Source organism: Contarinia nasturtii, unplaced genomic scaffold (genome assembly GCF_009176525.2).
Source record: "Contarinia nasturtii isolate CC-2019 unplaced genomic scaffold, AAFC_CNas_1.1 Cnas_scaffold_1768, whole genome shotgun sequence".
NCBI classification, from domain to species: Eukaryota; Metazoa; Arthropoda; class Insecta; order Diptera; family Cecidomyiidae; genus Contarinia; species Contarinia nasturtii.
Window position 1 is genome coordinate 117,109 of NW_022199099.1, and position 26,513 is coordinate 143,621.

Below are 26,513 nucleotides of genomic sequence, written 5' to 3' on the forward strand. Positions count from 1 at the left end.
AAACTCCGTCCAATCCGTCGATGAATAATTGACAAAACTATTAAAAATCTTTTGTTTGGTTGACTTGATTTCATTTTAAATCGCAATAGACCCCCAAATAATTCAATGGATCCCCGACCCAATTCTCAAAAAAATCTATTATTTTTCAATGTGTTGTCAAAATGGGAGCCAATTTTTCAAATACGATTAAGAAATCGCCGTTCAAAATATTAAGCGAAAAACGGCTAAAAAGTTCGAAATATTCGAAATGTCTCCGTCAATTTGTTAAATGAGTCGTCATTTCCCTTCGCAGCATGCCTACAAAAAAACAATTCGAAAAATCGGTGAAATATGCATACTCGGCATGCTGAATTGGCTTCGGGTATTGCAATAAAATCGTGTTTTCAATAGCAAACCATGTGCGGTATTCATCGTGCTCATTTGCGTGTTGTACCAAGAGTGTGTGTGGCATCTCTCTTGGCTCATTAAAAGAAAACACTTGTGCAAAAAGAATTCCTTCGTATTTCAGTTGTATTTGGTAACTACGCCGAATCACATGATCAAATCGGTGTTGTACGTAAAAAATGTTGAAAATTCGCAAAAGTTGTGATAAATGGTAAACAATGCAGTGCTGAAAAAAGCTGTGTGTGGTGGGCAGCAAGCGGTGGTTAAATGGTGTACAATTCAATTAAATCGAAATATTGAAACATTAATGTTATTACTGCTTTGTGATGCGCTTAAAAGCTGTTTAAACAGCATCATCATCATCATCATCATTTCAAAATAAAATTGTGCGCATACGCGAACTTGCTGTCTCCCACTCCCGTTGTTGGTTTCGCGCACCTACAGTCGTTCCGCTGAATTTCGGCAAAAACGATTCCGTTGGTGTTGCATTTGCACACACCATTGTTTTGCGGTTACATGCGCGCCGCTAGACACTGTAAAGCGTTTCGCTATTTTGACTATTTCGCGCATTTCTTTCGGCATACACACTTTGCGATCGCCCGCATCCGTTCAGTTTTTGTTTACTTTGCAATGCAAAACTATGAATGCTGTGTGTGTTCGGTACAGCAAAACGATCATCAGTTTTTCATAGATCTTCGATCTGATCAAACGTGCAATTTACCACTCTCGTTCGCTCAATTAGTTACCGTTTCTATTTTTCTCAGCAGTTTATTTGATTTTTTGAGTCGCGTTCCGTGGGTTCTCACTTATGCAATTTTCAATTTCGAACAATCAAGTGCTTTGTTAGTGTTGTGTATTTTCACAATTTTTGGACAGACGAAACATTCTAATTTTCTTTTACAACACCAGCTGACTGCAGTGAACTTCTACTTTTACATCAATTTCACAAAAGTGTGGTAAAGTGTGGCAATATTACGTAAAATGCTAAAAATTTATTTTATTTTTTAGAAATGAACGGTTTTTACAAGGTTTTTGAGTGTTCTTGTCGTTTGTTGATTTTTTGGAATAATACTTTAGGCCATTTTCAAATTGCCAATTTGCAATTTTTGAGAAAAGAGAAATGAAAAGCGAAAAAAGTTATGTAAAAGCTTTTGGACTACAAAAGATTCAGATTTTAAGTGCCATTTTTATTACTTCTTTGATATCGTGAGATCGTTTCGTAATCATTTGAACGGGAATTTCTCATAAATTCGAAAAAACCGTCATATTTACTCACATCTTTGGTAAATGTTCTGAAAAACACGGCTGATGGATCTTTAAGCCAACGAGTCGGAATTTTGATTATTTAAAAGCAAAAACGAAAATTGAATGAGCAAAAAACAAGAAAAGTTAAGAATGACAAAATTGAATTTTCATTCGACAAATTGCCATTTTATGCGTTTAAAAACTAAAAGTTCAAAAATTATGCATGAAATCGCAATTTCTAAAAATATTTTTTTTTTTCATATTCGAATACTTGACAACTTTCGATCTAGGTGTGATTTTTCTAATATTCTCCACTGAAAACAATACCTTTTGTAGGTTTGGGCAGAAAAGTAATAAAAAATTCTATTTTTAGAAATCGGCTCAAATTCCCAAAAAAATCCATGTAAAAATTAAAAATGATGATCTTTCCACACAAACATAAAAAAAGTGTGAAAATCTGGCCAAAAAAATCAAAATTGAACGCAAAGAATTTAAGATGCGCAAACCAAAGGAATTTACGGAAAAAAAACCATAAATGCCATTTCACATCGAAAAGTCTGTGAATCACATTAAAACGGTAATTTCAGAATTTTATGATTCATAATAAACGCCGAATCTATTAACATCGTTGACCTTTCATGATTCTTTTTGTTAATCGGTTCAAAAGATGTATCATTGAAGAAGAAAAGTTTCGTTTGTGTGTGTGTTTGGTGTGATGCTCAAGCTTGTTGTTACTTCACACCTTTTGTGTTTCGTACAATGTGCAATAAAATCCATAGAATAGTAATTATTTGTTATTTTTCGCCATTTATCAATCAATAAATGCTTTGTTGGGTTGTTCAAAACAGAATCTTATAAAAGAGTTCGATTGTCGGTACTAATTAAAAGGTGAAACCGATCGCGATGCGATAAAATGAAGAATGTTCAATTAATCATAGATTGAACAAAAAAAGAATATATGTGTATATTTTGATAGACTTTATGAATTCCATCCTTGGATCGAAAGTGTGTGTGTGTTTATTGAAGATGTGTATCTGGTTGGTTGGCAATTAATGTACTAAAGAGCATTTAAAGTGTTTCAAGAGTTTCGGAGACTTGAGAGCATTGCTTGAGAGTGCTCGATCTTGGGATGAGATGCATGATTTGGCTTTTCTGCACCGAGTCACGTGAGTAAAAATTGCAACCGTAATTGCAAAAAGGTACGAAAGAGAGCAAAAGACGAGACAGACGTTTTGGACTGCAATTGCGATTGTTTCGTTGGCATTTTGTCTTGAAAGTGATTTTGGTTTTAAATTACACATGCACACAATGAACGATCATCGATTAAAAGGCATACAACTCTCGTCACATCGACGGTTTCATTGCCTTTGACTTTTTCACACATTGCACGCCATCAATTTTACCATTTACAGTGGTGTCGTCGTCGTTGTCGTTGTTGCGCATGCTCTTGTGCCATTCGAGAGTGCATTGTTCGGGGCATAATATTTCCAAAAAAAGCATAAGTAATTCGAAGCGACGACGACAACTCGACTGGCTGGATAAATCGCGCTGATTCATGCGCACAACCGAACATTGCGTGCGACGGTGAATATTGCTGTCTGAACATTTGCCATATTCATTCAAATACCATTAACTTCAATGGCACAGATTTTTTCTCTCGTTCGGCCGCTGCTAAATGGATGACAGATAACGATGGCCATCATCGCTCCACATGCAAACTACCAGACACATACAACAATCATACACATCCACGGGAGCTTACCAACCCATTTTATTGCCTGAACGCCATACGGTGCGCAATTTAAAGCACCTTCGATCGAATTAAATCTGATTAAAATATTATTTTCAATTTATTTTACTTAAAAAAATTGCATACATTCCCATTCGAGTCACATGACACAGTCACCCGGCTCTTGCCAGAAACATACATAAATAATGACGGTTTTTTCATTAAACAACGACAAGAATTTCTGAACCAGTTTATTTTTTTCGTAATCACCCATTCCATTTTATTTCTCATAATAATATGAATGCTTTTGTGTCCATCAATGCACACGATTTGTATAAACAAACAATTTATATACAATAACCCATCTATCTTTGTGCATATTATTATTATTATTACTGTTTGCTTTTTCTCTTCTCTCTCTTCCCCTCACTCTCCTTCTCTCTTTTCTGTCTTTCTCTTTTTTTCACTTCATTATTCGCCGCTCATGCATAAAAATTACCGCGATTGAGATAGGTTAGTTATGTAGTTATTCACACGGTCTTTGTTTGCACGAAACGAAAGTGGTATTTTTGGACTTTCGTCGAAAATTAACCGTGGTTTTTAATTAGTTTACATGGATTTTGTGTATTAGTAAATTGATTTGAGAATGCGACCGACCAGCTCAAGTCGAAGGAATTTAACATATCTGTGTTAATTGAGTTTTTACGTGGGCGGTGGACTTTCGATAAAATTAGAGAATTACATAAATTTGCTCGATTTTCAACCATGTTATCTTGAGATAAACGAAACCATTTCGATTTTTTCTTATTTTGGTGACTGTATTGCCGTTCTAATTCAAAGTTTTAATAATGAAACAAGAAAAAAGTTGAATTTATGTTTTCAGTTTCGAATACATTCGAACACGATCTTTAATGATTTATCTCGCATTTTCCCATACTTCTCGAAATATGCCCAAAGTTCGCTGGAGAACATTTTGAAACGTTATACTGTCATTTATTGATTCACCAAAAAAATCTTGCAGAAAATCTTCCAACGGTTGTATGCCTTCATTAAATCTGAAAAATTATGAACATTGTATTGAAACAAACATTTGATAGATATGATAAAAATTCACTTGATTTGAATGTCATAATATAGTTTCCGAAATTGGTGTCTTCGTTTAAATGTTGGGTGGTCCAGTAAAAATTGTTCGACCCCAAAACGAATCCGAGCATAAAAATCATATATTAATCCCTGCTCAGTTTCACGATCATAATTATTGTTGGAGTCCATTTGGAGTTGAACCACACCATTTGCAAGTTGACGAGCTGCATTGTAAATCAAATTCATTAAATTTCGGGATTCCATTTTTTTCTCACACAATACGCAATTTTACTGGGTAATTTGCACAGAAATTTTACAAATTTTAATACGAATTTTGTACGTTCTTTTTGTTTGGTTAATTTTACATGAATGACATTCGTTTCTAGGGTTACTTGAATTTAAATTTTTTTCGTCAGTAAAATAGACATAGCAAAGCTCAAAATAATCATATGCCTACTTTGACTAGATAGAAAACTTTGAGAATCTATATCGCATTCGGTCCACATTTTTTGACTTTTTTTACTTCTGTTTCCGATTACACATTTGGGACTTGGTTTCTGATTTTTTGCAATTTTTAAATATAACCGATTGCTATCACCCTACGAATACAGCAAATCGGCTTCCGAAAACTTCGTATAATTTGCGATTTGGCCAATTTTCGTTCGAAATTCCGAATTTAAAGTCATTTTTTCTTCCATTTTTTCTCATTTTACATAACTGTCCTCTCACTGTTCATTAGCCAGGCCGGGTGTTCATTACTCTTTTAAACTTTTTTCATTATCAAAATTCGATTTGGCATTTTTTCTTCCATTGAGTTACCGTGTCTTTGTCTACTTTCTTGTTTTTTTATGTTTTAATAAAATCGATATTTTATCAGATCATTTCTAATTTCGTTTTGAATTATGTGTCCACTAATTTCTGATCGAGTTTTGATAACGATTCTTGGACAATCGCCAATTTTTTTTTTGACTGCTATTTTTTTTCTAACGAATTTTTCTGCTGCCGAAGATTAATCCGTTGTTTACTTTTCATTAGCATTATCTATGTTCTCTACTTGAGAAATAGTTGACTTGTCAATCAATTCAAGAATTCCGGTTTTGTGCTGCTATTCAATTCAACTGGTCAAACATGCAATAATTCAAAGTGTTAACATAAAAAAAGTCTTTTTCTCTCTTATATTCCGTCAAATTGGCTTAAGAAGATGCTAAAAGCCATAAATAACAACAATGGTGTCGCCAGTTCATTTTTATGCATTCGCTGGCATTTCGAGAGCAAGATTTGAAGATCAATTGACGCGCTTTGACGTGTTGAAGGTGTGACAAAAGGCATTAGCTTTAATCTGTCTTAATGTGCATTTTGAGTCGACTAAGTCGAACGGAGACTGACAGCCGCAGACTTACAACTCGAATACAAATATATCTTGTAAGTCTGCATGTACAAACAATAAGGTAGATTGAAATGACGTGTTCAATAAACAAAGAGTCTTGAAATCTATCTAAGTAGTCTTAACTACTTTCAACTTCTCACTTACCGGAATAGTCAAGTAGTTCAAGTTTTTTCTAGAAGAATTAAAATTTAATGAGAAAGAGAGAAAATGTTCTACATTGAAGAACAGTTTAAGACGTGTCATTTGGTGCAAAGATCCAATAAACACAATAAACTTTTTGGAATAACAACCAGAAAATCCGGAATAAATGAGGCGCTACCGAAATTGGCATACGACATAAGAACGTGAATTTTTTGATTTTTGATCAGAACCGAAGGAGAATTTAAAACGACGGAAATATACAGAAGAGCTTGGACTGTTCCTATGAGGGAGGCAATGGTGTGAGGGTAGAGAGCATTGGCGAGGGTCCTCCTGGTCAATTGAGAAGAAAACGTTTTTTTTCTCCTAAAAGCTGTTTCTATCACTACAAAAATCAGTGCTCTTCTCCAAAATTTCTCACCATTCCTGGTCCCAATTTTTCTCCTCACCATTGACCGGGGAGACTCTCCCTGTGGAGAGTCCCTGCTAAAGAGTCGCTTTAAAAAATCAAACGAAAAACTTTCCATGAAAAATTTCATTGAAAAAAATTGATGTATGTCAACGAAAAGGCGTTGTTTATCAATCGTGCTAATCGTGTTTTCGGCTAAAAATGTGCAAACTTATATCTTATCTAACGACCGACAATTTCAAAATTTCGCACTTGCCTTCGAATAAACATCTGTCTGAAAAAAATCGTCCGCCAAAACGTGTGAAATCAAGCGAAATTACATAAAAGTTGATTTTAACAGAAGTGCTGCAGACCCTTTGCCACAATCATAATCTAGTTTAAATAAAGTGTCTGTAGGTTTGTCGTGTTAATTGAAATCTTTTACTTGTTCTTTCAATGAGACGCAATGCGCCTTGTTTACTTGTGCTTACATACGTGGGTTTCTCAATAAATATTTTGTCAGCAAACACAGACTGGCATCATATTTCACAACACGATGAAGACGACGATGACGAACGACACACCGTCATTATACAGTTTGTTATGAGTGTACGCACTTAATATATACGCGTTCATTGATGTACGATCGATTGTTGTTATTGAAGCGCAACAATTAAAGTCACTCACATCGCAAACATATAAACAAATGCTTGAACGCAAAGATGTTAAAATTGCATAATATTTTTTTTTTCTTTCCACTCGGTGTGAGCAAACAAATGAACAATTTTAAGAATATGATGTGTACACAGATCGAACTTTCAACACATATTAGCGTTCACCAGTCTAATTATCGTGCATATTATTTCCATATGTACATAAAGATGGTTTCCCGAACAAAAATTATAACTTTCGATTTTACTTTGAAAAATTTCATTTCCTTCATTGTCTTGCAGCTTTGAAATATTGTGCGTAATTGAGAGAAAGAGACGGAGAGGTGGAAGAGGGGGAGAGAGAAGTAGAAAGAAAGATAGAGATCAGAGATGGACAGACAGACAGAGAGAGTAGGAGAGAAAGAAGATGAGGTCGAAATGAAGAGACCGTGTGTAAACAAGAAATGATGCGTTACGCTTTAGTTTTGTGCGAATATTGAAGATCCATTACACGCAGTAATTATTATCATTATCATAATTTCTTTTGTATACTCTTTGCGTCTATTTGCCGAGTGCTTCAAATTAGTCGACTTTTTTTTGCGTTACTTCCATTTTTGTGTGCTAGCTGGTCTCGTTCAATAAAACAACATTATTCAGCAAATTTCTTATATAAATCGTGAAAATCGGCCAGTACATCATTTTAATACAATTTTTCTGTGTCATTGAAACGAGAAATGAGAGAGAAAAAAAGTATTGCTATTTTTAACATGAATCGTATTTCATGCACTGCAGGCAAACAGTGATTAATTAGCCAGTTGCAGCGTGCAAAACAGAACAATTCATTGTGTGGTTCACGTGATTGATTAGAATCCGGAAAATGGCAATTAAAACGGCTAAACGCTCATAAATCTTCTTTGCCTTGGAATCGTTGCCTTTTTTCTCTCTCTCTCTAGGTTCTTGCTTCTTTTCTCTACTAGTGCCATTTATCGATTATTTCTGATTCAGAATGAAACCGGTTTTTGGCACGTGAATTTCGACTAATTTTTCATTTCGGCAAAGTTTTGAATTTTGACTTTCGCTCTTTTAAATTGTGCTATTACAACACCACATGTATGTTACGCTTGAAATCATTTCACTTTTTATTATTTAATTTCATGCTCTTTTCCTCTCACTTGCACCTTTTGTTATTGGTGCTACATGTGGGAGTCGTTCAATTCTTTTCGGCCAACAAAAATTCCATGCTCATTTCCATAAAATTATTATTTGAAATGTCATTGTGTTTTGTCGACCCACTTTGAATGAAGAATTTCAGACACGAACATTCCAATTCGCGGCCTATTCGTCTCTTGGGAAAATTCAAATTGTGTCTATTTTCAACGACCTTTTTATGATTCAAAAACATTATTTCTTCCGCATTTTTTGTGGGCCGTGGACAACACGCGCTTTGTGTCAAAACATGCAAACAACAGAAAACAATAATTGAATGAGAACACAAATTATCGACAATTTGCGGTCGGTATTAATGAGTTAATTTGAAAAGATTGATCCTTGCTTTTATCTGGAAGAAGGAACGCGAAAACAAGAAATGTTTTTATGGGTTCATGATGCGATTAACGTCAACATGAGAGCTCTTCATTTATCTTCAACAATTGTTAAAGAAACTCTTTACATGGGAATCGAGTGGAATATCATTCGTGCCGCTCACCAATTAGAATTCAATCTGAAAAAAGTCTCGCAAAGTGATGAAACAGCAATTTAATTTCATGAGAGATAATCACAGAGTCAACAGAGGTTAGCACTTTTATAAAAGAGACACTTATATGTATTTTAAACGATAAAGTAGCGATTTTTTCTTTAGAAAAAAAATTGAGAAAAAATCGCGCAAAAAAAAGCGCCGTGCCGAGTAGAATTTTTTTTTATTGAAGAATTTTTTTTGTTTAAAATCATTTTTATTATAGAATTTCTGGTTTTATGCATAATTTATCACACAGTTTATCAGCCGATTAGTGCACTTTTATCCGAATATAAATCAAATTACTTTGAACTTTAATCAGATTCTCGTGAGAAATTCATAAATTTTGCGTCCAAATGACAAACCCTAGCACAAAGCACGTTTATTTATAGAAACACTTATTTTCGAAGAATTTGTTTTTTTGATCAAATTACAACAGAAATTCGATTTTGATAAAGTAATTCGCTTTAAACCGCATTTTTTAAAGTGATTGTTCGGACTTGACCTTGATTTAAGTGACTTCTAGAGCATGATTGATGCGCGTGTGATTTGCTACACAAATGGTCTTAATTTTGCATATTTCGGTGTTGTCAGGAGAAAAAAGTGCGAAATGTGCAAGCTAAAATGGATTACCGCCAGGTCAAAAGTTGTTGATTTTAATCCCATCGCGAAAACCGAATGACACTGAAATGCCTCTCTCTTCACCAATGGCCAAAAAGTGAATCACCATAGGCTCAATCAACAGCGACATAAAAAACGATTTAATTTTTGATTATATTCAGCGACTGTTACCCTTAAACTAGCCGCGAATCATCCGTTTCGGTAAAGTTCACAGAAATTTAATCAATCAACATATTTAATTTCGGTCATTATTATTTTTTCAACGAAAATTAGCAATTCAATCTTTCAATCACGTGACCACTATTTATATGGTTCAAATTAACGTCGAAATTATGCGAGCTTCAACATTTAAATTGGATCTTAATGACGATGCGGAAATTTGTTTGCTCATTTCAAATGTGACATTTTCGGAGTGATTAATTGGGTTCAATTAATCGATTGTTATTTCTTGGAACGAAGCAACAACCGTAGTAAACAATGAATCGCGTGTTTGCGGCATGTGTTACACATTTGATAAATTTTTTTGTTTAAAATGCGATGATTATTTAATTTGAGTGATGAGAAAGGAACTCTGGAATGATTATGAGAGTGTTCGACATGAACGAGGTGAACCAAGAAAAGAAGAAAGGAAAAAAGCAGCGATTTTGCTCATGTTCAACTTCGACCCAAATCGGTGTGTAAAACAAAACTGTCTGTCATTACAACCGATGTTAAGCATCGGAAATGTGTGTATTGCACATCGCATGCAAATGTAATCGGTTGATCTTACGCGATTGCATAATTGTTGTGCAGCGTTCCGTTTTGGCATTCGCCCTCGCTCGTTGACATGAGAGCACAATCTCGATTGCGATGAGCATTTTCGAGCAAATCGATCGCAATCTTCTTAAATAATCGCTTGCGCATCCAAAACTGGAATTTCAATACAAAACCATATATGTGCATTTATTTCATGCTTCACGCACGTCTCTCCCAATCTTCTCGGTCAAAACAGATCAATTCAAATTCGCGTATTGGGAAATTACCGTTTTACACAAACGGAATTGTGGTGGCTACCAACTGCTGTGCATTGTACGAGTTCCAATGATTGAAATACACATTGTAATCTTTAACCCGTGTAACGCTTGCGCTTTTTTTTATCGCAATTCGTCGACATTTTTCCAAACTATCTTCCGAAATTAATGGAGTTTTCGATTTTACTCTCATCGCTTACGCGCGCCAGATAAACAACAAAATTACGTCATAAAAAACACACAATGTTTGCCGACCTATTTGAAGTTTAACGATCGCATCTCGCACGCGATGATTCTGTTGAGAGCACACTTCGCACGCTTAACGTTGGCTTCAATTTAATCAACTCTATCTCTTATACACGTTTCACACTTCAAATAACGACTAATTGATTAACAAGCATCGCAACTACCAACCTTTTTCGAATGGATCATCCGAAAAGCTGGCCACTTGATTCGTTTAGCACTCATGTTTTTTTGAGCGAGATCTTCACCCAGAAAAAAAACAGCAACAAAATTAGTCGAGACTAATGAATATGTTGGATCATAAAACACACATATAATCATTTTATGATGTATTTAATTGATTTTGATGATGAGATTTCATTGGCGGTTAATTTTTGATTGGGATGATTGAACAGGTTTTTTAAACGATTTGTGAGTTGGAAACTATTGGAAATTTCGTGTAGAATTTGCAGAGATTTGACCTCTTCAAGTTTTATTGACAATAAATGTCAGTTAATGCATTTTAAATTGGAGCGGAATACCAAGTTAGCGTAGTACTACTAACTGATCAGTTGCTGTTATTCGCCAGCCGCTATCGTAAGCAGTAATTTTGTGTAAAGGCGAAATTTGTGAATTTTCTCTCACTATGCAAATCTTGCAGTGCGGACTCTTACTCATGAACCTCGTGAAGTTAAGTTCGGACGGACACCAAAATCGATGGTTTGTCCGAGTCCATCTCTGTCCGTTGACACCACTGCTTAAGATCAGAGGTCGCATCAGACCCCCAATCCGAACGTCCAATCTACAACTTCCCGAAAATAGTTCTGGCATGACGGGGTTCGATCAGGGTTATTCTGGTGTTCGGATTTCTCACACATTTTCGGAGTAAGTTTAAAACGTGTCTCTTTCAATTCTCGAACAAAATTTCAGACGAAAACATGTTGCCTATTAATTCATCACCTACTGCTGAACAGCAACTATCCAGCAGCTCCTGAAGCTAGTTCGAGTAAAAGTTCTGATTTTATAGATCTTTTGATTAATAGCACAGCTTCTGAAGTAAACAAGTGGGTTTTATTATTTCATATCAGAAAATTGAAGACCTTTGAATTAACAAACAAACGGTTAATTTTTAGTACTTTATTGACTAAAACTAGAAGAATGCGATAATTGTGTATGGTCGTTTTAAAAAGATGCAAACCAAAATGCGTTCGAATTTGTCCAAACTCAAAATATCATCTCATCGGTTGCATCACTCCAAAGTTCGCAAATTCTTTTCGTTGCTCTAAAGTCCTTCACAAAGATGCAAATGCCCCAAATTCCATACGTGTCAAACCATCAAAATCAAACCACACAGAAGCATCTAAATACTGTTGTCTATCATCGATCATGCGAACGCCAAAGAGAAAAAAAGACCACACTTTCAATTGAATAATAATTGAAATAACATCAAGAAGTTGTTTTAAATGGCCAAGCAAAAGTTGTGTAACGCAATTCACACTGAAAATCACCGTAAAAATAGTGCGATAAATATCTATCGTTACGAGCATAGTGTTTGTGAGATTTAAGCAATGTTTTGATTAATTAAGTTTTTACTAAAGTGCCAAAACTGACATTTTGGCATTAAAATCGCAGCAAAACTGATGGTAATTAGAGGATGAACATAAGTGTTTCGGTGCAATGAATTTGTTATTAAATAAAAAAGAAGGTTTTGTGGCGGAAAGCGTTTTTCGATCACGATCGATGAGTGATTGAAAGCTATGATGTCATTGGCATTTTCGAAATTCAATGTTCCAAATCCAAATATTCATATCGATTTTCTTCTCTGTCTCTCCCGCTTGCGATGCACCAGCCTTGTAATTGTATAATAATAATTCGTTTGGAATGTAGCGCTTTTTTTCTCTATTTCGAGAAATCGAGAATGAGAAAGTCGTTGGCGATGAACTTTTCACCTCGGTTTTGCTTGTTCTTCTTTTGTTGTTACAATCACCGCACTGCAATCACACAATTTGCGATCGTTGGGCTCAGCCATCTTTTCTCATCGAAACATTGAAAAATATTCCGAAATGTGTGTGTTTGTTGTCGCCTTAAACGATATTCAATCGTCATCGCATATTGAGTGATTTATCACTCGCGATGTCCGCCGGCAATCACAGCAACGTTTCAATGTAATAATAAATAATGTGGAATCCAATGGCACGACAATGGGAATATTTTTCAGCCTAAACACACGATTTACGATGAGATTTGATCGAAAATGTCATACCGATCGGGTGATGAGATTTTCCGTCATCGAACAACCAATTGCGATAATAATGTGACGATAAACACGAATTGACTATTTGCGGTGATTTATACCAGCAACGTTAAAAGGGAAACATTTCATTCAACTCGAAAGCGAGTTTGTGCGTTTTGTTCGCCTCGAATCGTGAACAATGGAATCGCATAACATTGGATTCGCGCAATCGCAATCAATACTTCATTGATTGACTCATAAATCACTTGCAATGAATTTTCAATTCATGACGATTTTCAGCTGGGTAAATAAAGTGATTCAATTTGCGCATTTCGAATGATAAAACAAATTATCAAAAGCACTTTGTTTAAACATTCGATTCTTAAAACCTCTCATCGATCGCGTTTTTTCGCTGAATCATCAACTTCCATATTGAAGGTATTCAACTTCAATTGTTTCACATTGAATACCATCTTCAGAGCAATTCTTTTTTTCGGTCGTCGGCTCAATTGCGTTTAATCGCTAGATTTAAGTGTGTTTTATTAACGCTGTTTAAATCTTTATACACCACAGCTATCAATGTCAGCCAGAGTACGAGCGTGGTTAATGGACTCGCGTGACATTTATATCGACATGCCATAAAATGACGTCATTTACATGAAATGTCTTCATTCAAGACATTTCAATTTCATGCCGCGTAGATTTACTACTGTGCAAAACCACCTTTTTGCCATCCAAATGCTACTTTTCCACGCTGCGAACACCTTTCCATGCAAGTCCTAATTTTGCAGTGTCTCTTGGTATCTTTTCGAAGTGTCTCTGTTGGTGTCTTTTCGGTTCATTTAGCTTTTAAATTAATTTCGTCTATTAGTGGTTTCTAGCCATTATCGGCTGATAATGAATATTGTTTTCAAAAGAGTCCAGACCCAAAATTACTGCTTTCAGCCCGATGCAATCAGGTTCAAGCCATTCATTTACTTTCCATTTTACCAGTGATGGGCACATTAGCTGGCTAGCTTGCCACAAATGTATACACTGGCTAAAGAATGTGTTGTATATATAATACACTGAGTTGTATGTCACTCATAAACGTCAGTGAGAACCGTACGTAGTCACACAGATAGCTGGCTAACGATTGGCATACACCAGTTTTTGGTGTAAGCCAAGGCTAAGACAATGCTGGCTAACGAGAAACCATCACTGCATTTTACGCTTTCAAACAGTGCGGGAGACATTATTTACTTCCTCGAATTCCGTCGCTGTTTTTAAACCGCAGTTGAGGGTTAATTTATTGTATAGATTTCATTCAACTTTTTATGATTAAATACGAAGTGGTTGCGCAGTAAAAAATGATTAACGTTTTAACTTGAAAAAAAATCTTGATTTCAATACGCAGAAAATAATTTTTTATGCTTCCGACTTTCTATCTTTTTCGTTGAATAACACAACCACGCAGCAAACAAATGATTTTTTTCTTATTATTTTGCATTTCACATGTTATTACTTTTAGAAATAATAGCTGTTGTCAATTTTAGTTGAAATCGATAAAAGAACTTGTGGTTTTGAATCAGTTTCATTCCTGCATTTTTTTTAATTCGAATTTTATCAATTCTTAAGAATTTGTCACAGATTGACATTTAAGACCACGAATTTATTTTATGGAAAATACGATTTTGGGTTTACAACGAAATGTTCTGTGGTCAGATACATTCAGATACAGTTAGTCGATTTCGTCGAAAACTATCCGTCTCCCGATAATGTCAAAATTTGATTCATTCAACCAAAAATTCGTTCAATTCCAACTTTCAGCGATTATATATAAGTACAAATATGGTTGGAACTATGCAAGATGCGGCAGCGAAATACACATTTTTCATTAAATTAATAGATATTTATTTGTTTAACAATTTTAAATTGTTTTTATGACAAGAAAAACGGATCTTTTTTCGTAATTCACGAAGGCGCTTGAATATAAGTTTATAAAACTAAAAAATATTGGTCATAAGTAATTAGTTGGTTCCTCTTTGGGTGGTCCTTTCTGCTGATCGAGTTTGGGGAGCGGTTTCAAGAAGTTCGATGATTTTCATATTTCCTGAAGAAGAAAGAATTAATTTGTCAAATGAAACAAAATCAGTTGTAATCAGAACCTTTTATTTTGGCTATATCCAGCGGGGTGTCATTGTCTGCATTTCTTAAATTCAGGTCGGCCCCTTTGCTCAGTAAATACTCCACAACTTGTTCACTGCCTGATTGATCAAAATTTTCGCATCAAATTCCACAAAATAATTGGTTATTATGAATATTAATACCTCTTTCCGTGGCCTCATGTAGTGGTGTCGACAGATTTGGATTGGCTGTATTAACAGCAGCACCAAAACGGACTAACATTTCAACGATTTTTTTGGAGCCTGAAAGAAGCAAAATTAAAATTTTGCAGAATTAAAAAAATCTGAAAAAAGAACCTGCTCCGGCAGCTAAAATAATTGGTGTCTCTCCACCGGCGTCTTGAAGATTAACATTTGCCCCATTTTTGATAAGTAATTCAGCAATTCGTTCATAAACTACGTCCCGGGCTGAGTTTGATAAAAAATATATTTTTCTCAAATTTGTGTTCGAAACATAGAGTGTGTGTGTTTTCCAGAAAATGTTCATTGACTTACCGTAACTTGTTGCAACATGAAGTGGTGCTAATGAATCGTCCTTTCGTACAACATTTACATCGGCACCATTTCTAATCAGCATCCCAACAATACGTCCATTACCTTGATTTAATGCATTTAATTTGTTTAAATTTTAAACTTTTCGTCAAATATTTATACGGCTCTTTTTTACCTAGTAAAGTGGCTTTTAAGATCGGAGTTTCGCCCTTTATATTTTTCACTCTCACGTCGGCGCCGTTGTTGATCAACATTTCCACAATTCGGCCATTTCCTGGTTTTGATGAAATTGACAACATTATTTGCTTGATTTTGACTAAAGACACTCTTTATTTCGCACAAATTGTGAGGATGTACCTTTGCGAGTTGCCGCAAAAATCGGTGTATCGCCATTGTTATCAGCCAAATTAAGATTGGCACGTTTGTTTAACAACATCTCAATTACATTATCATGACCTGTGGGGATGAAATTCATTCAATTATTCATTGTTGTTAAGACCAGACAATATATTGAACTAACTGGTCAGATGAGCTGACAGTACGTTAGCCAGCTAAATGGACTAAAAAAATAGAAGTTATTGTTATAATGAACAATCACTCCCATTAAAACAAGAAAAGTGATTCATCATTAAAACAATAACGTCTATTGTTTTAGCCCATTTAGCTGGCTAACGTACTGTCAGCTGAACTGACCAGTTAATTCAATATATTGTCTGGTTAAGACAAGAGTGTCATTGATTCGTTCTACCATTATCTGAAGCTAATTTTAAGGGCGTTGATCCATCGATATTTTGGCTATTGATATGTGCCCCATTTTCAAGTAACAATACAGCAATTCGCAGATAACCTACAATGAAAATGGTTTTGATCAACATTTCAATTTGAATAAACCACTTTGAATTTCCGTGCAGAATACTTGTGAATTTTGACATTGAAATTACCTGCTTTGGCTGCAGCGTGTATTGGCTCACATCCTTCTTTTCCTCTAATATTTGCATCGGCACCATTCTTAAGAAGTGCGACCACAGCATTCTCATGACCTTTTGTTTGGAATAAATTTTCATTTACTTTTTAAATAAGGACACTCTTTCATGCGTAATATGAATTTACCATTTCTAGTCGCAACATAGAGTGGCGTGTTAAAAGTGTTGGGGTCTCTGATATTTGTTATATTTTTCACTAGTTGTACGATTTTTTCTGCATTGCCTGTGTCGAACATTAATGAAATCAATATCTCCTTTTGAAATTGCACAAATTTTCACTCACCACTCTCGGCAGCACCATGAACTACTTGCCATAGTTCTCTATTCATATTCAATATACAAAATACGGTTTATCAGCTGTTGAGAACATTGAATTGTACTTACTCTTTTTCGGTTTGCTTGAATCTTTCCCCTAAAATTGATCGAAATTAATAGCTATACCGTTAAGGTGTATTTCAATTCATTTTTGCATAGATATTTGAATGTTACCTGGAAAAGCACTGATCGAAGCTACACTGAAATAAAGAATAACTACTGCGAATGTCTTCATTGTTGAAAGCAAATACGATAAGTTACAATTCAACACCACAGAAGAAAGAGCTAAATTGGCTGTTTGGAACAAATGAGAAGTTGGCAAGAGGACTTTTTTAAATGCGATCTGCTCCGAATTTGAATGACAACTGGACTAATTTCACATTCGAAGAACTTTTTATAAGATCATCGCTGTTCGGAATCAGTGAAAACGCAATAACAAATATATCTGTCAAATATTATCTTTAATTAACATTCTAGTTCGGTTTAAGCACCAATATTTACGTCATTGGATCCAATCACATTTGCTACAGAAACGATAAGAATCGTGTTTTGTTAGAACATTCGTTTGTGCATGCCAAAATTAGGAATATATTCTTTGAGCACTCCATTTCGGAAATCTGAAAAGTACCGTAACCCGTTTTAAAATTCGCCGAATTTTTAGAAAGTAGAAAAAAAGTTACGGTAAAAGTTGATAAAAGTCTCAACACCATCGTCTTTCCATATAAAAAGTGTGTGTAAATAGTATCGATAGCAAACTGATGACGAAATATTCTGTGAATTTCAAACCAATTAGTCAATCTCAATGAAAACGTTCAATATCTCTCGATTATTTTTCACTTTTTGTTCGAAAAAATGTTATGAAACCCATCAAAATGTACTTTTGATTGATGCAGCTAGAGAATCGTGCAATTTCATTCAGCAATTACCTCTGCCACACTCTAGACTCGCATAAAAAAGCTGCGATAATTAAATATACATTTAATAGTGTGGAATTTCAAACAAAAGTGGTTGCAAAGCGAGAGTTCATTGAATTTTCACCATCCACACTCATAACCAACCAGTTTGCAATTCATCTTTGTTTCACTTTCATTTTTCACAACTTCCAATTCAAACTGGATGTACATTTTCATGGTCGTCGCGATGACAGCAGAGTTCAAAAACGATGAAATTATAATAAAAAATATCGCGCGATTATAAATGTGATCGGGAAAAATATGAGCAATCAGCGTGTTTAAATACAATCGAACTAATTAAAAACGAGGAATTGTAATGATGTGTGAACGGTGGTCTGGTTGAACTTGGATTTGATGGCGAAATGTTGTGGGTGAAATGTTTTCGTACGTAAAAATCAATTGTCGACCCGCAAAAAATCGTTCGACCCGTCCTTTCGGATGACTCGTGACATTGAAAGTGATCGCTATATTGTTGTTGAAGAATCAATTGTTTATTATTTAAATTGTTGGTTCAAAAGAAATGTGATTATTACCATTCAATTGTGTGTATGAGAGATTTTTTTGTTTGTTGAATTGAAATTGATCTGTCACACGGTGATCGCAATTACGGTTTCATCATCATCATCTTCGACGATGAAAAAAAAATCGGGTTCATCATTTGAATTACGCGTATTTTGGATAAATTATCGTTATAATCTGCCCATGAAAAGTACACGGTCAAATGTATCGATAATTCGATAGCATCAAACAAAAACCGTTAAATTAAATTCCGCTGCGATGATAGGCTAATGGTGATTCCTCGGTCGAAAATGGTCTAAAAACCATTTGGATATTTAAAAAAAACCAATTTGACACAATTTCGGCTTACGATCTTCGCATGGCACACGCTTTTTTCTCGTTCTTCTTCGTTTTTTCATTCTTTCGACGCGCGCGTATACAATGCACGATTAATCGAATTCGTAATTGAAACGCGCGACCTTCAGCGCATATACGGCTATGCTGTTGTTGGTGCCGCTGCCGCTTTTTCTCAATATGCTCGTCGCCCGTGCTTACTTTAATCGATGACCATAAATTATTGAGAGGCGCTTCACCGTTCCGTTCAAATTTATGTGCAATTCACTCAATATATAACTTAATAAAGCGTTCATACAACTTTTGGTATAACGTGTTAAACCTTTGCCTCGCCGAACCGCGGTGACACATACACAAACACGTACTACAAATGTTTTGCATTGTTGTTTGTCTGCGCCAATGCTTTTTTCATTCGACACTCCGTAATTTATTGACATTATCTTTCTTTCTTTTTTTGCTGCCCAATTTCAGACGGAATTGGCAAACTCAACGTCAGAAAATTGTGTTACGTGTTCTACCGTTTTATACCAATTCCAATCTTAATCGCTATGCTCGGTTGTTCACTGCAACCGTTTCGTTGTTATACCTTTTTTTGTTCACGTGATCGCCAAAGATATTTAGAGAGAGAGAGAGAGAGAGAGAGAGAGACAGAGAGAGCAAAAAAAGAGATAGTTCATCGGCTGCTGCGAAATCCAGCTGCGGTGCGATTATTATGTGCAACGAATGTGATTTTATGGACTTTTCTTCATTTCAACAAATCAATGTGGACACTTTCATTTTTTTCCCGAAATAAATGACCAATGGTTCGAAATTCATCGAACTTGATGAGGTGTCATTAGGTTGGAAGTTTTAAAAGCGTCCAAAAATTGACGATTTTTATTAATTTTGCACATTTTTCGTATTACAGTGGCACAATTTTAAGGTTTTTTCAGCAATAAGTCGATTTTTTGCTGTTTGCAATGAACTGACTTTAAAATCTTGCCAAATATGACGAAAGAAACACTTAAGACCGTATCATTTACCCATTGCATAATATATTTTTTTTAGGAAGGAACAGATTTATTAAAAAAGAACATTTTAATAACAATTTTTTTTATTCTCTTCCTTTTGTAGACTGTAACTTGTACGTGATTTCTTGATGGTAAATCAAACGTAAGACCGATAAGTTTGCGGTTTGAAATCGGAAAGATTGACGATTAAAATCGGTGCGATTATTGAATACACAAATTGAATTTGTGAATTCAAACCGGGTATCTGGTGTTGGATTCGATCTCATTGGAAAAAAATGAGTTCAAAATCGATTCGCACGAAGGTGCTAACAATTGGGTTGCAGCTTTTACTGGTCGTCATTGTCGCCGGACAGAATTCACTATTTAGCGTAAGTTTCCATTTTTTCATACAATTTCTTCCCAAATTCGAAATTATTGACAACATTTTGAGTAGTACTCTCTTTTTTAGTAAATATTCGTTAGATTTTGTAGCATTTTAAAGTCGACTTGCAAAAAGTCGCAATTTTCCCTGAAAACTTATATTCGAAAAACATATTCAGGGTAAAAAGAGTCATTTTAAATGTCATTAGTAAAACTATTCAGGGTAGATTTTATTGCCTTTTCCCTAGAAATAAATTCGTGCTCCCTCTTTACCTACAATTTCATACTTTGCAAATTGTTAGTGTAAAAATTCAACTTTTCCAACTATAAAAATTGGAACTTATCGACCAAAATTCGACAAAGAAAAACAAATCAGAAAAGAAACATTCTTCTACTGAAAAACAAATAAGACATGTTTCGTCAAAAAACGATCGAACTGAACTTAGTGTCAAACTGTCCAGTAAAGAGTCCGATATATTTTGTTGTCAATGCCGTGAATATGACAGTAAACTCAGTTTTTTGTTATAAAAAAGAATATTGCACCATCTGTGCAGTCTGTCCATCTCTTGTTTAAAATCAATCACTTCGAACCTCTGGCTGAACTTTACTCAGACACATTTTTACGGCGTGAATATTAAAATTGGTTCAAGAGCAAAAAAATGCCTTTCATGAATGATTTATCAAAAAAAGTGAAAGAAGTCTGCTAATGAAATTGATTGGCACTTTGGAAAGGAATTCAAAATATATTGACTTGCGCTATAAAGTGATTATTCATGCAACAAATAAAGTTCTGCTCTTTAAATTTTGATGTTCAATATTTTATATTATTATTACAAAAGTGACTAATAACCACTACAATTCGCTGTAATGGATAACATTGAAGGTTCTTCGATTCTCCAATAGAACTTGCGTCGTAATTTATCGAATGTTCGTCAAATTTTGCACTTTTAGTACCCAAGCGCTAAGAAAACGTCGTGAAATGGAAACAATACAGAAAAATAACCCGTTCCTTCTAATGGAAGTGAAAGCTGACAAACGACAATTCGACAAATCCAAAAAATTTATGACCCCAGCACATTTCCTATGCTGTGATTTTATTTTACTTTTCCGTAATTCACAGTAAAAGTATAACCATTCCATCTTATCTCTTTGTAACTTCCATGATTTGTGTTTTAAGCCAAACATTGTAAAATTTCAATACGTTTAAAAGCCATAATAAAAGGAGCACTTCCAATTTATAATGTTGAAATGGCAAAATTCACTTATTAAGTTTTTGTATATATATACGTTCTACTTTCCAAACTTTGTGTTCGGAGCATCGCGTGTGGCATTTAACCGAGTTGTTTTGCGAAATTCAATTTTTCTCTCTTCCATGAGCCTCTCTCTGTTGCGGAACTCAAGTGAAAAATCGATATATAAAAGAACGAAAAAGAGACAAGCGCTGTGCTGTAAACGCTTAATGGGAGCACCAACTGTTGTCGGTATCCATGGCGACGAAGTAATTTGTTATTTTCGATATCAAACATTTTACAACATCAACAGTGAGCATGAAAAAGTATTCATATCAAACGAGAGAAAAAAAAACTACGCCAGACCAATAACGTTGCATATAGAATCGTCGTCGTTTTGAATCCAAAACGAAGAGAGTGAGTGTGGGCCATGTCATCATCATCATCCAAGATAAAACAAAGTCGAACCTATGTTAAGCAATTTGAATACGAGATAAAGCGACTCGAATCGATGCAGCCGGACGCTTTGAATGCAGTCCGATTTCACAGGTTTGTTTGATTCTTGTTTGTGTGTGCGTCGGGTCAACCAATAGTGTCGACATGGAACGGTATGCAGTCGAGTGTTTCGCATAAATTATTTGAAAGTCGTGCGCGCTTATTTATTATATTGAATCGTGCATTTATTCTTTACTTCCTTGTCGATTGGACAATAACAAATGGTGCAAAACACGACACGTTCAAAAGACAAACAAATAATTTAGAGATGCACACAAACATCCGGATTTGATCAAAAATTAAATTGTTTTCATTTTAGATGCTTTGGCTCCTATTTTCCGTGGCCAATTTTATACGTTCGCAGTGAACGAGACATCGGAAAAGTGATCGAAAAAATGATACCACATCAATTGAATGAAAGAGAAAAAACACGCCTTCGACGACTCATCGGATGAAGAGCGACGGTTACCGTTACGTAGGTTCAACTAACTTGGTTGAATAAGTGAAACAAAGGAACCTACCAAAGCAGCAGCTTGTTTTCTATTGAATAATCACTCTTTAATCTTTATTGTTCCATTGAAAAAAAAAAATCAATTTTCTTGTCACTTTGTTAAAATCTTTATCAATCGCTTTTTTTTGTTATCTCATCATCAAATTTTATTTGTCACTCGTTTCAAATGAATGGGGTAGAATAAAAACTACTTCTCGAAAAATTGCTATTTTAAAACGAAACCTAAAAAAAATTTCAATAAAAAGCGAATCAATTTTTTTTTGTCCAATTGAAGTGAATCAAGAAAATTTTGTTCAATAAAAGTGAACCAAAAAAAAATTTCACTCGGTTTTTTCAGTGTAAAATACACTAAAATGAATTTTTTTTTTGGGTTCACTTTTACTGAACAATTTTTTTTTGGTTCACTTCAATTGGACGAAAAAAAATTGATTCACTTTTAATCGAAAGTTTTTTTTAGGTTTCGTGTTTAAACATTTTTCGAGAAGTAGTTTTTATTCTACCCCATTCAAATGTAACTCATATAGACAAAGAGAATAGATGTATTCATTGTTCTGTACAAAGAAAAAAATTGTGATTTTCTTATTATGATGACGAAAATTCAACTTTGGCTTCGAAATGTCTCGCTGGTATTTAATCTGTTTGTAGCGAACTTTCAAAATCTTCGAAAGAAGTCTTAGCGGGTCTGATTCTATAAGCGCATATTTGGTTTGTTTTTTTTTCTATTAAATCGGCGACGACATTTTTTTGTATGTGTCTCTTCTTCTTTGTGCGGTCGATTGCTCAACGATTGTGCTTCACGACCTTCTGAGAACGACATCATGGATCATCATCGTCTAAAAATTGCCCAATTAATCGCCTTTATGATCGATTTTGTTAGCGCTCATTTGAATTTTGCCGCGTTTGAATTCAATCGTTTTGGCCAATTGATTGATGTGCATTTTTCTGCCTCTGATGTGATTTCACCTGATCGACAAACTGCAACAATGAATACGATTTTTTCGAGAGCTGAAACACAATGAACAAAACCTTTAAGAGCTCACAGGCCCAGAATTGATGTCAGTAGAACGGCCTCCTTTTTGGACTCAACAGTCGTTTATTGTTCAAGTACAACATCATGCACTCATCATCATACCCGATGTATCATATAAATCATAACAATAGAGATTCAGAAAATTATTATAAACTATTTTTTCATCTCTCTTTTGACTTCAAAATTAAGCAGATACACGAAAAAAAATTGCTTTGCATTTAAATGGACGGTGACGATGCATGGTGGTTCAATCATTCATCATTTTCATCAAATCGATCGAAGTTTGAAGATTATGTGTGAAGAACAATACAATTTTTACCGACCAATTGAGATGCATTGAATGAGAGACTACAATGCAAATGAAGTATTACACTTTTGGTAATTACGAATTAAATCGACGATTTTTCAATTTACAACATTTTTTTGGTTGCATCATTCTTATTATTTTTCACAAAGGGCTTCGTATAGTTTACGGTTTTTGTTTGGAAGAAGCATTTTATGGTGTTTTAATTGAGGGTTTTTTTGTGAAGTCGATTTCTGCGAATGATTTCAAGGTGCATAATGAAGGCATCGCTTCACGTTTGAATGATTTGAAATGGACAGAGCAATGAGAAACGCAACGGTCAGTCGGTTGACTACGTCGGTAGAACATTTTTATCGATAATTCGCTTTGTTGCGGTGACTTGACAAGTTTGATTTGATAAAGAATCGACGATTGAGTATCTACTACTAGTAAAGTACTAATGATGCCGGTGCTTGTAAGATAGTACCAAAATGTCCGTGACCGAAAAATGTTGTACAATTTGTCCGTACATCCGTCGACAAATTTTCAGACCTGTTTGGGGCGCCGTGGACGTGCGGGCGTAAGTGGTGCTCTTTCTTGTATTCAAAGCACTTGAAAAATTTTACAATATGGGATTGGCACTTCTCCGGTGACAATGACAGCTCTGAAATTATTTTCAGGAAGATTTTTTCTTTCAACAGAAGAAAATGGGCATTCAGGCATATAAACTTCTTCTAATTTCCGAACGGACAGCCAAAATTTTGTCAGCAAAGGCTTTTTTCGTCAAAATTGCTCCCGGATAGGAGGTATAGGTCCAAGTTCAAATAGAACTGTTCGATACTTGAAAGTACATACAAACCATGGTATTTTTCATGTTACACTATACAAAACATGGATTAATCTTCAAATTGTTCCAAACAAAGGTAACGAAAGATTAAAATTCGACCCATCAAATACTATTATATCATCCAAAGTAGTGACAGGTCGATGTGATAAGCATCTACGACTTTACGACATTAGATTTCTCAATCGCAATTTCTTCATACATCTTATGATTTATATAGGTGAATGTTTGCATGGGATTTGCCTGTTTCCAAAGACTAATAATAAATTTTGTGTTTGTCTTTAATTATTATTTTTTTTTTTATTCGTGTGTATTTCGTTAAGTTCATTTTTTCCCATCCATACACTGAACAACATGTTAGTTTCTTCATTAAAATGATTGTTAGTTTTATATCGCTCTTATATCGTCTCTCTTTTCGCCTAACCACATAAACGGTATAAATATTAGTTCGCGCGATGGTATGAGCAGGTGCTGTGTTTTGCATTTCGAATGGAACGATGCGCTCAATAGATTTTTTGTTTTCGTAATATCAAGAGTAAAAATATCGACGAACGTTTCTTCCCGTCGCGCAATGACCCTGATTCTGTATTCACAGTACATTGCATGCATGCAAATGTGTGCAGTGTAATGCACCGACGAAAAGCGGCATATGTTCTTTTTGGATGAGGGTGAGGCAAAAGAGCATTTCACGACATTGATTTGTAAGAGATTTGCGCTGAACGGCGGATGCTCATCAGTTCCACTCCAATAGCATCGCTTATGAATATTGGTAAATATCATCGATTCGTTCGTTTTTTTATTTATACCGCCAAATAGAACCTTTGCCAAGTTTAGTATGCAATTGACGTTAAAGCAGCCAAATACGAAGATGGCAAAAATATATACAAATGCCGTTACCATAATTCGCCATGAAAATCCGATTTAGCAGCACACCGTTCTATGTTTGTGCATAAGTATCGGTCGGTGTACGGCGCGATGTGGGCGGTGATAAAAGTGTTTGTTTAGCACAACAGAATGTTTGCGTATTAGAAAAATCGGACGTATGGAGAGAAAGACGGCTTTGGGCGACGGAACGCGTTGACTTAAATGCGATTACAAGAGAATTGAGATTTTTTTTTTAAAGCGAAGAAGACAGACAGAGCATGGTAGAGAGGCGAAAAGTGAGAGGCGCGCACAAAGCGAGGTAGAGACAGAGAGATCTCTTTCACTCTCTTTTCTAACAGAAGCAGAAAGAGAGAAACAGAGATAGAAGAAGAAGTAAAAAAGAGATCGAAAGGTATTTACATGTTTCGCGGCGGATTAAATGATGTTTTTTTTCCTCTGCAAAGCGGGTGGTTACAATCTTCTCAAAAGCAAAATCTGTTTTGTGTAATTAATTTTTTGCGTTAATGGCTGGATGATAAATTTTCCAATGGCATAAACAAACTCATTCGCAACTGCATCGATGACATTCACTTTAAAAGGTTCTTAAAAAGCCACCTCCGTGCAAAATTATAATTATAAGCGTATGAGAATTAATGACTTAACCACAAGGAAAGTGCCCATCCATCGTCAGCACACCAAAAATGGAAAAGTTATTTTACGCAAAAGTAATTTGTTTGTTTCAAGTGCGAATCAGTAGGCGAAATGCAAAGCACGATGTGTGTCGCTTCTGATGAAAACCATCTCACACTCTCGAATTTATGTTTATTTTGACTTTTGTTCATTTACAATCTGATCGAATGGAATTAATTTTTGCGGCTTACCCAAAACTAATGCCGATTCATGCGAATCACACGTTATTTGTTTTGCGCGCAAACTAGACACTTTCTGCAAATCTCGGTTCAAGCGAATATATAGAATCGCACCCACGTGAAATCTGGCACGTATATGAATCAGCAAAAAAAATATATATGAACATTTGGTAGCGGTTCACGATTCAACATCAGCACGCACACATTTTACATATATGCGGCGACATTGACTAAGCAACTATATTTGGCACATGCCTAACACATTGGAACCGATTAGAATTTTTGCTTCGAATAAAATCAATAAATTCGCATAACATGTGGAATTTATTGAAATTTAATCATATTTTGCATATAAAAACATATGAAACGAAGAAGAACATTCGGATGATTTTTACACTTCCAATTTGGTTTTTAACGCGATTTTACATACTTAATC

General features: G+C 35.1%; 2 protein-coding genes across 2 annotated transcripts in view; one reads left to right on the top strand and one right to left on the bottom strand.

Annotated features, from left to right (window-relative positions):
* Positions 1-1,034: 1,034 nt before the first annotated feature.
* The window catches only part of LOC116347285 (mucin-2), a 32,446-nt gene continuing 6,967 nt past the window's right edge, over positions 1,035-26,513 (top strand). The window contains exons 1-2 of the mRNA XM_031777845.1: positions 1,035-1,340; positions 19,696-19,960. Of these exons, the coding sequence (XP_031633705.1) occupies positions 19,868-19,960 (93 nt within the window). The 5' untranslated portion in view covers positions 1,035-1,340; positions 19,696-19,867. The remainder of the gene's footprint in view (positions 1,341-19,695; positions 19,961-26,513) is intronic.
* Positions 14,764-17,086, bottom strand: LOC116347286 (26S proteasome non-ATPase regulatory subunit 10-like). Its single transcript, XM_031777846.1, has 13 exons — positions 16,952-17,086; positions 16,847-16,874; positions 16,746-16,783; positions 16,590-16,685; positions 16,421-16,519; positions 16,228-16,326; positions 15,837-15,935; positions 15,655-15,753; positions 15,483-15,584; positions 15,285-15,395; positions 15,132-15,230; positions 14,970-15,068; positions 14,764-14,914 (listed from the first exon to the last, which is right to left on the bottom strand). Exons 1-13 carry the CDS (start codon positions 17,010-17,012, stop codon positions 14,832-14,834), a joined length of 1,113 nt encoding a protein of 370 aa, XP_031633706.1. The 5' UTR covers positions 17,013-17,086; the 3' UTR covers positions 14,764-14,831.

What these genes read in the sequence shown, in the direction of transcription:
- LOC116347286 (XM_031777846.1), bottom strand. Translation starts at nt 17,012, where the DNA reads ATGAAGACATTCGCAGTAGTTATTCTTTATTTCAGTGTAGCTTCGATC. An exon ending in CTATGTTGCGACTAGAAATG is followed by an intron (nt 16,520 to 16,589) that starts GTAAATTCATAT and finishes TCCAAACAAAAG; the next exon opens with GTCATGAGAATGCTGTGGTC. An exon ending in AAAATTAGCTTCAGATAATG is followed by an intron (nt 15,936 to 16,227) that starts GTAGAACGAATC and finishes TCATCCCCACAG; the next exon opens with GTCATGATAATGTAATTGAG.